The sequence below is a fragment of the Nicotiana attenuata genome, unplaced genomic scaffold, assembly GCF_001879085.1.
Source record: "Nicotiana attenuata strain UT unplaced genomic scaffold, NIATTr2, whole genome shotgun sequence".
Taxonomy (NCBI): domain Eukaryota; kingdom Viridiplantae; phylum Streptophyta; class Magnoliopsida; order Solanales; family Solanaceae; genus Nicotiana; species Nicotiana attenuata.
The window spans coordinates 218,404-228,741 of record NW_017671463.1 but is presented as its reverse complement, the minus strand read 5'-3'; the positions used below and the strand labels follow the sequence as shown (position 1 = coordinate 228,741).

At 35.7% G+C, this 10,338-nt stretch overlaps 1 protein-coding gene across 1 annotated transcript; it reads left to right on the top strand.

The window, feature by feature from the left end:
* Positions 1-7,445: 7,445 nt before the first annotated feature.
* Positions 7,446-8,774, top strand: LOC109208449 (16.9 kDa class I heat shock protein 1-like). Its single transcript, XM_019371557.1, has 2 exons — positions 7,446-7,752; positions 8,346-8,774. Exons 1-2 carry the CDS (start codon positions 7,506-7,508, stop codon positions 8,615-8,617), a joined length of 519 nt encoding a protein of 172 aa, XP_019227102.1. The 5' UTR covers positions 7,446-7,505; the 3' UTR covers positions 8,618-8,774.
* The last annotated feature ends 1,564 nt before the right edge of the window (positions 8,775-10,338 follow it).

The window sequence follows — 10,338 nt, the reverse complement described above, 5'->3', positions numbered from 1 at the left end:
TTTAGCTACAATAATACTATGTAAATTGTAACTACGTTACCTCTATGATGAATCTATTTTAACAATTTATTTTATTAATAAAATCCCTCTTTAACCAAAAAAATAAATTAATAATTTATTTGAAACTTTAAAATAAATATAAATTTATTTTTTTCCATAGTTCGAAAAATTATCCTTAGAATTGTGAACTCTTGAAATTTCAAAGTCCTCACTGGAACAGATTTAAACCATTGCTTCCACTTGAAGAGACTAACTTGCACCCATAAGTACTAGACATATGAATATAGGCATCTTCTTCTTTATTACTCAAGAAAATGTCCATTCAGCTTATAACCTATTATGTTGATGAACTTTTAATGAGCACATAAAAATACTTAAGTTGCAACAATAAAACTTAAGATGATTTTATAAAGAAATGTTAGGTAAGATGCAACACATAACATATTTATATCTTATATAGTAAGATATTTATAACTACAAATACTATATAACTAACTCAACTAACATCAATAAGAAAATATTGAATTTAGCTATTGTTCAATGTAATAACATTCATTTGCATCACTTAGACAAATATTCCATTTACTTTAATGTCACTATTATTTTTCAATAATATGTTCGTCTTGTATACGCTTTATACTGGTTGACGCAATGCACACGTGCGATGCACGTACACTAAAACTAGTTATATTAAAAGCACGAAATCCCTTAGTGAAATGTCGTTCGTCTTTTTTATACTTCAAAATTTATCTCCACACTAGACAAAAATAGAAATTTAAGTAATTTTTCTAATATTTAGGAATAGACATTTAATTATTTACCTAATTTTTAGGACTTCCTCCCTTTCCTTTTAGGTTTATGGGAGTCTTTTTTTTCCCTATAATAAATGAAACCTACTCAACTCTAATAATTGCACGAACTATAAAACAAGTTCCGGATTAACGCCGCAATTGTTGATAAGTTGCATATTCACGTTTTGGCGCAACAGGTTAGTAACATCTCATCAAAGAATAAATGATAGAAGATTTTTTCCGAAGGTTGATTAATTTAGAATTTTAGACAATAATTTTTCTTTAATCATGGTTAAAAAATTTTAAGCATTACTTTCTTCTTTTATTTTGGTGTTTAATCTACACAAGTTTCATAGTCATACAAATGCATACCAATCCAAGATGGACAAGAACACGCTGACCATAATGCTCTCTATATGAAGGATCATATTCTACTGGTAATTTTATTTTCTTTATTATATGAATTCGCTCCTGAAAATTAACTCCATGACGTTTCTGTTTCCATCAAGAACAAACTATGAGATTTAGCATGTCTTCTTGCTTTTTTCGTATTATTTATCCTTCTTCATACTAGATAATTACATTGTTTAATAATAGGCTTTCTCAATCATTGTCGCACGAGAATATAAACAACCTTTTTAGAAGTATTTTAATTCGTTTTATTGATTACACAGATTTTCTTTCAGAAATAATTTTGCCTATCTTAGTGCATAATAATTAAGACAATGTCTAGAATGTTGTCCATTGTTCTTTTGAAAGGTAATTTTATAAAAGTTTATGATCTTCTTCATTTTGAGTCTTAGAGTTATACACCTTCAGGTGTGTAACAGATCTATTGGGAATAACTAAATAATACTCATCAATGTTTGCTTAAAGGTAATTACCAACAGTTGTAGTAGACAAACTGGTGTTGTTGTTCTTCTTTTTAATCTTTGGTTTTATTAAATTTAAATTCACAAATTTCGTCCTCATACTTACTATAATGACAAAGATGTTTGGCAAAAGAAAATAAATAGGAGGGAGGGAGAGAGTTTTAACATTCAATCTGAGTTCAGATAGGCGAGACAAAAAATAGGACGAAATGGTTTTCACCGTTGATGTAGCTTTGCAAGAATCTAACGTTTCATGTATGAACTTAGAAACTTAAATACTTTAATTTGCAGCCATAATTTTTTGCTTTTGCGTTGTGCCTTGGACATATAATCTATCCATCTATTTATACTATATTAAAAGCACGAATTCCCTTAACGAAATGTCGTTCATTTATTTACCCTTTAAAAATAGAGTTCACACTAGACAAAACTATATTAAGTTATTTCCCTAATATTTAGGACTTAAAGCAACTAAATTTTTGGCTATAAATCTTTTATTTAAACTATCTACGAATTCTAAATATTTAAAAAACTTAAAATCAACTAAAATTCTACAAATATATTCTTTTCTTATTTATTTAAAATAAGTTTTGATTTATAAATTAGATACGAACTCCTTACACTTTGTGGTAGGCATTTGAAGGTCTATCCTTTCACAAAACATTTAATATTCAGTGGTAAGCCTATTCATTCACAATTCAAAAAGTAATACGTCATTTTAAATTATATTCTTATCGGAAATACATAAGTAGCAACTACGTAAAGCTCTAATTCATGGCCAAAGAAGGAAAACTGAATTTAAATTCAATTCACTATTTATCAAGATCTAATGATTTGAGTTGACTTTCTTACGAAAATATGTTGGTGTAATTGTAATTTCTAATATTCGAGTGTAGTAAATTTTATTTGACAGAAAAGTTGGAGAAAAAAATACAATAAGTACTTATTTGACTGCCCGTAGGACTACAATATGAAGTCAACAGGACAAATTACCTATTGATTTCACGTATAGAAACCTCTTTTTCTCTTTTCCGGTTTAAAACTTTCAATCATTTCTATACATATTTTGCTATTACAATATTTTGTCTGTTCGTAAGATTCCATGGTTAGTTATTAATTGTTGGATAGACTTTTGAAATTATTTAGTCATCTTTAGGATAGATTTTTACGAAAAAGTTTGATCTTCTTCTATTATATTTTTGTATTTGATATTTATTTATCTTATGGATATATTTGTTTTTTTAATTTTTTTTTATCCTTTCTTGAGCCCAGGGTCTATCGAAAACAATCTCTTTACTTTCTAGGTAGGAGTAAGGTCTGCGTACACACTACCTTCCCACACTCCACTTGTGAAATTAAACTGAGTTTGTTTGTCACGATCCCAGTTCACCCTCCATGAACATGTCGTGATGGCACCTAGTTCCTACAACTAGGTAAGCCTAACAATGCGGAAATAACAACCTAACTTGCGAAATGGTTAAATAAAGCTAGACATATTAAAATAATAACTGCATATAAGGCCGCTCGGCCTATACAACTCAAAAGAAATACGGAAGTCTACAACTCAATCCCAAAATCCGAAAACTCACGGGAACCACAGGCTAATAGAAATACTGTAAATGCTCTAATCTCCAGAATGTCTACATCAAAAGTATGATAGAATCTAGACACTACAGATAGAATAAGGAAGGAGACTCTTCGGTCTGCGAACGCTGCAGATATACCTCGAAGTCTCCGTAGCTCTCCTCGCCTCAAGGATAGTGCGCCTGAGTGGAGGTACCTGGATCTGCACATGAAAAACATGCGCGGGAAGGGCATGAGTACACCACAGCGGTACTCAGTAAGTGCCAAGCCTAACCTCGGTTGGGTAGTGACGAGGAAGGTCGGGCCCTACTGAGATAAGATATAATAATAAATTAACAGTATGAAAAACTGACAATAATAATGAGTACAGCAGTGAGATAAGACGGGTTAAACAAGGCAATATCAAATACACAAAGAACGGAACAACCACAGAATAAGTATAGCTCAATACCAATGGTAACAATGAGGATCTCCCAGGATACCGTCCTGTAGTCCTTTTCTCTACTGTCCAGTAGATCTCTCGGGATGCCTTCCCGTAGTCCATCATATGTGTATATCCGAAGGATCTCCCGGGATACCGTCCCGTAGTCCAGCTATCAACGTGCAGGGGGATCTATCGGGAATCTAACCCGCAGTCCCAAAGTAAATGTGCAGGGGGATCTATCGGGAATCGAACCCGCAGTCCCAAAGTAAATGTGCAGGGGGATCTATCGCGAATCGAACCGCAGTCCCAAAGTAAACAAACAAGGGGGGGAGCTACCGGAATCCCACATCCGTAGTCCCAATATAAATGCGCAACCACTACCAGAAGATATTCAGAAATGAAGTACAAAGGCAAATATCAGGTAGTACTAGCCTAGCATGCTTCACGTAGTACAGTCAAGGCAACTTAAACAATTAGGCAAGTAAAATCAACTAAACATGCTTTTTCTAATCTAACACAGGTTATAACTGCAAGTAAAACAAGGCAAATATGAAGGAAACTCAGTCTCAATAGCTTAAGTAAAAAAAAACGGGTTTTCAACAATTAGCTCAAGTACGCGCTCGTCACCTCATGTACAAGGCACTCAATTACCACATATCAAATCCTAAGGGGAAAGGTCCCCCACACGAGGTTAGACAAGCCACTTACCTCGAACCGGCCCAAAATCAACTAGAAAGCACGCTTTTGCCACGAGTATCCGACTCCAAATGGCCCAAATCTATTCAATACATTTACATATCATAAATAACATCGCAAACAACTGGTTTTGCTATTTAATTCAAAGCTACGGCGTGAAATTAGGTGAAATGACCAAAATGCCCTTCAGGCCAACGCCTCGGAATCGAATAATATTCACATTTTCAGAATCCTCGTACTCTCACGAATCTAACCATATAAAAATCTCCCAAATCGGAGGTCAAATGCTCACTCAAAACTCAATGGTTTAGCCTATGAAGTTTTGCCCAATTTCTTCCAATTTTTGATCCCAAATTCGAATTTAAAGGATGGATTTAACTACAAAATGATGAAATATAACTAGAAGGGATTAAAGAAACGTTACCCAATTGTCTTCTCTTCAAAACCCTCTGAAAATCGCCCTTGCCCGAGCTCAATTTGGTTTTTTCTAGCTTATGAAATCAAACCCTCGAATTTTCTATATCAGAACAGGCATTTCTGCTTCTGCGGACAATTAACCGCTTATGCGGTTCCGCTTCTGCGGAATTTAAGCCGCTTCTGCGGTTCTAATAAAAGTCCAAGTTTTCGCATCTGCGGTTCTCTTTCTCGCAGATGCGAGGCCGCTCCTGCGGAATTCCCTCCGCATCTGCGGTACCTGAAAAACTCTGCCCAAACCCGCTCCTGCGATGACTAGGCCGCTTATGCGGCTTCGCTTCTGCGGTTCTCAAGCCGCAGAAGCGAAAATACCAGAAGAGAGAAAAACCAGCTGCTGCAACACTTCAAAAATTCTTCCGTTAACCACCCGAAATCATCCTGAGGCCCCCGGGACCTCAACCAAAAGAACCAATAGCACCTAATACCTCATTCAAACTTGTACCAACCCTTAAACCACCTAAAACAACGTCGGAAAGTCGAACTAATCAATGATTTGAGCCTAAGAACTTCAAATTCCATAAAAATACATTTTCGATCAAAAACCTAACCAAAACACGTCCGAATGACCTGAAATTTTTGCACACACATCCCAAATGACACGACGGAGCTACTGCAACTTCCGGAATTCCATTCCGGTCCTCGGATCAAAAATTCACTATCGGACCTGAAACTTCAAAAATTCATCCTTCGGCATTTCAAGCCTAAATGAGCTACGGACTTCTAAAATACATTCCGAACACGCTCCCAACCCCGGAATCACCTAACGGAGGTAACGAAACCATTGGATTTCCATTCCGAGGTCGTCTTCACACTGTTCCGACTACGTACCATTTTTCAAAACTTAAGCTCTCATTTAGGGACTAAGTGTCCCAAAACTCTCCGAAACTCAACACCGAACGTCCCGGCAAGCCAAAATAGCAGAAATGAACTTAGGGGAAGCAGTTAATAGGGGATCGGGGCGTTAATTCTTAAGACGACCGGCCGGGTCGTCACATTGTTGTTGTTGTTGTTATTTTAGGTTATTTTTAATGTGCTATGTGTTTCATAGTTCTTGTAAAAATTGTATTGGCATGATGACATAATCCTATTATTTTATGATCTAGGCTTTAACTATTGATTTAAACTCTATGTTGCTTAGTATTTTTTTATGTTAGTCTATAACTTTAAACTTCATGTTGATTGGATAAACTTTTTTGAGATCAAAATAAGCAGACGACTCAAAAGAAGGGAATAAAATGGGATTGAATTGGTGAGAATAATCCTAAATATTTTGCCCCCTGAATTCATTTTTCTTATTCAAATACTCTAATTTTCCAGATTGTTTTCTAAATTTTTGCCCCCTTGAAGTTACAAAAATTGAAAATGTAATACAAGCTAAGGTTAGTATATATGAAAATTATCACAAATATATCACTGCTAAATTGATAAGAAAAAAAATACAAAATCGGGATGAAGCATCTGTAGTCAAACATATTGTTCTGGCACATTAATTTACGTGACGTGTGACACACGTGCAACGCACGTACACTAAACTAGTCATATAGTACTTGTACGACTACGTATACTTGCGTGTGCGTTTGGGAGCAACAAATACCCTTCTTAACTTAATTATTAGGAGTAGTAATTAAGTGCTACAAAATCTTGTATCTAAGTAATTAGAAGTACAAAAAGATAAATCTAATAATATACTTATGGGTCGTTTGGTAGGATGGATAAGTAAAAATAATCATAGGATAGAAATTTAGTACTGCCTTATCCCTTGTTTGGTTATTAATCCTAGTTACCCTGGGAATAAAACTACTACCGGAATAATTAATACCTGGCAGAGGTTGGAATAGTAATCTCAGGATAAGTTATCCCAGAATAAAGCTGTAAAATTGACACTCTCGAAATTAATATTAGGATAACTAATTCCAGCATAACTAATTCCAATATAACTACCCGGCATAATTTGTCTTTAAGCCAAACGACCCCTTATTCTTATTCCATATTCTATAATAAAATTTATAGCATATAAATTTTGATATAAATTTAATGCAAATATTATTTAATACTATCAACAAACACTGGTTAGTTATACGAATGTTATAATGTTCTCTTATGCAACCAAACACCCGCTACATTCCTTATTGATATACTCTACTATTTTTCTTATGTAACCAACAATGTACTGAATTACTTTGTGGAGGATTTTTCACACTAATTATTTAAACAAATTACACAATTAATGAAACGACCTTAATAGTGTACTAATTATTATCTTAGTGTAATAATTTAGTCCCCATTGACTTCCTATCCAGTTGGTTCAAACTAATTTTCCCAGTGCTTCATGCTTGATCAGAATTCTCCTCGAGTAACCATTTAACCTTAATTAAAAAATACAGCCACTTCTGCAGTATTGTTGTGTCAAGCGGAAGCGGCCAAAAAGATTAGCGCGAAGACCGTCCACACGAAGTATAGCATATATACGGCTTGATCTTATCTGCATAAACGTGTTGCATGGTATGGTATGCCAAGTGTCAAGAACATGAAAACGTGGCTTAGGAGTGAAGTAACCAACGCATATACCATTGACAAAAGTCATCACTACTCTTGTCCAAACTGTCACAAAAATATAGATATAACTATTTGTACTTGACTTAATTCAAGTGTTCCTTAAAAAAAATGGCTTCACCAATAGGACCATGGATGGGAGGTGGACGTCGGAGAGGAGCTGGAGATTTGGACATGATTAGTGATCCTTTCTCTTATGATTTATGGGACCCTTTTGATTATGGGCTGAGTGGTGGATTGAGTGGCTGGGGGCTCGGCGGTCGTAGAGGCGGCGATGATAACGTCTCGGCCTTGGCTCATGCTAATGTTGACTGGCGTGAAACCGACACTGCTCATGTTTTTCGTGTTGACCTTCCTGGTTAAGTATCTGATATTTCAACTCTCCCCTTCAAACACACAAAAAACTTTGTACGTATAAAAAAGAGAATGTTTTGAGAAGTCTTGTCGGTCCTCTTCCTCTTCTTATACCGACAAAACTAAATAAAATATTGGGTTTTCTCTTGATTTATTTTCTTCACAAGCATATTATATTGTTGCTAGCTCAAGTTATCAATGCCTTTTGAATTCTTTGCACTCTCCTTTTACAAAGATGATATCACTTATTTAGGCTAAGTTAGTCCAAAGACATGTAGGCTTTAGGTATAATTTCCTCCAAAGACTAAACCTGCTCCTGTGTAAGACTAACTTTTTTCGCACATCCAATACTCTTGAATAGAAATACTTATATCCTTACGTACCCAGATTCTATTAGATATCTAGGAGTTGACCTTTTCTTCGAAAAACAACATAGGTTCTTGAAAAGTAGTACTATACTAGGATATATAGAATGAGAAAGAAAAATGTGGAAGTGGCAGCAATAGGGTGCATAGTAGGACTATGTGCCTTATATTCAGAAGGGTGTAGATTTGCGAGATTGTTACTAGTAAAGCTAAGTGCAATTTTTCATGGCAGGGGTGAGGAAGGAAGATCTGAAGGTGCAAGTTGAAGATGGGAACATACTTGAGATAAGTGGAGAGAGAGTGAAAGAAGAGGAACAAGTGGACGACAAGTGGCACCGTGTGGAGCGTCGCCAAGGGACATTCATGAGGAGATTCCGGCTTCCGGAAAATGCAAATGCAGATGAGATCAAGTGTGGGCTTGAGCATGGCGTTTTGACTGTAAACGTGCCAAAGAAGGAAACACAGGTGTTTACAAGAAATGTTAGAGCCATAGATGTTGTTTAACAACTTCTCTTTGGCTGTCCAATGTATAAAACAAATGCTAAAGTTACTAACGTTGTGCGTAGTGTGTGTGTCCATAGACTTGGTGTGTGCAATTACCAGAATAAAGGCTACTTATAGCTACTTAATCGTTTTACTTTCACAATTGAGTCTTAGCACAGCTAATATTCTACTCCCTCCGTTCCGTTTCAATTCAATTTATGTGAATCAGTTTTACTGGGTACAGAATTTAAGAAAAAAATAGAAACTTTTGATATTTGTGGTCCTAAACAAGTCAAACAAGGGGCCCAGAGTATTTGGGTGGTTATAAACTTTTATTTGGGTGGTTATAAACTTTTCATTAAGAGTAGAATTGTAGAAAGGGTTCGTTCTTTTTAAGGAAATAGATTCACATAAACTGAATAAGAGTACTTTGTATCAAAATCCGGATCAGGTGCACAAAATGTGTTTTACATAAAGTGTAATTCACCAAAAGGATGAACTATGAGCACCTCCAAGTACTTCTAATAGTTCCTATTATATCTCAAAATTTACTATAATCAAAAATTTCGGAGAGCTGCAACCATCTTTAGGATCAGATTTTCTTTCCGATGAAGTAGGAGGAATTTTATAGATGGCATTCAGCAGATTCAAAAAGTACAAAGCTATAAGATCAAATTATGGAATAAGAAAATTTTGCTATATATGTAATCGTTAGTATCACTACGTCAACAACCAATTCTCATGTTGGGAGTAAAGGTATGTGGCCACCAAATGGAGAGGTCGAAAGAAGAGAGTTGTTCTCTTCATTTCTTCTTTCTTCTTTTTTTTTTCTTTTTTTTTTTTTTTGGTTGTTTTCTTTTGGTATGATGGGCATTTGGTGGATCGGTGGTTGGAGGCTTGGTGCAAAGGCTATAAACAGCAACCTCCCTAACATTAAGGGAGGACAACAACAGCATACCCAATATAATCCTACAGGTGGAATCTGGGAAGCGTAGTGAGTACGCAGATCTTACCCCCATCTGGAGAGGTAGAGAAGCTGTTCCCGAAAGACCTTAGCTCAAGAAAAGGTGGAAAGGAAGAATAGGGGAGAAGAAGAGGAAGAAGGTGGAAAGGAAGAATAGGGGAGAAGAAGAGGAAGAAAGAGGGGGAAGGGGGGAGAAATGCGATAAGCAAAGAGGAAAAAAATTAGCATCAAAGAGTGACCATCAGGGAGTAACAATATCTAGCAAAAGGGAAGAAAAAATAGCATCAAACAGTAACAATCAGAGAGCAACATCCCAATAGCAATTTTTGCTCGCGGCAATTGTGACCTCTCGGGAGAATCGATGACTGCATCGAAGATGCAGTGCTAGTACATTTGAGACTTCTTAATTGGCTAGTTATAAATAGCCCTGGGGCTACAAAAACAAAGGACGTGATTGCAAAGTACCAGATACAACAACAAATTAAGAGACGTCTTCTATTATACATAAAGGCTACAGCCTAGAGCCTGAACTATGTATGTTATCATCTCATGTTTGTAGCTCTGCAATGCAGTCAATCTCTGTTCACTTTAGCTAGTCCAAATTTTGGTGGTCATAGATTTCATATATCTATAGAGAATTTACACAAAACATGCCCTCAACAGACTCAATTCCCATCAATGAACAGCAGAAAAAAAACTTAGCAGCTCTCAAATCCTAGTGTTATCATATGAATAGCCATGGCACTCTAATTACACATTAACGACGACAGCGATAAAC

Excerpts from the sequence above, each read along its gene's own strand:
- LOC109208449 (XM_019371557.1), top strand. The coding sequence starts at position 7,506 with ATGGCTTCACCAATAGGACCATGGATGGGAGGTGGACGTCGGAGAGGA. Across the intron at positions 7,753-8,345 it reads TTTTCGTGTTGACCTTCCTG|GGGTGAGGAAGGAAGATCTG; the intron begins GTTAAGTATCTG and ends TTTTCATGGCAG.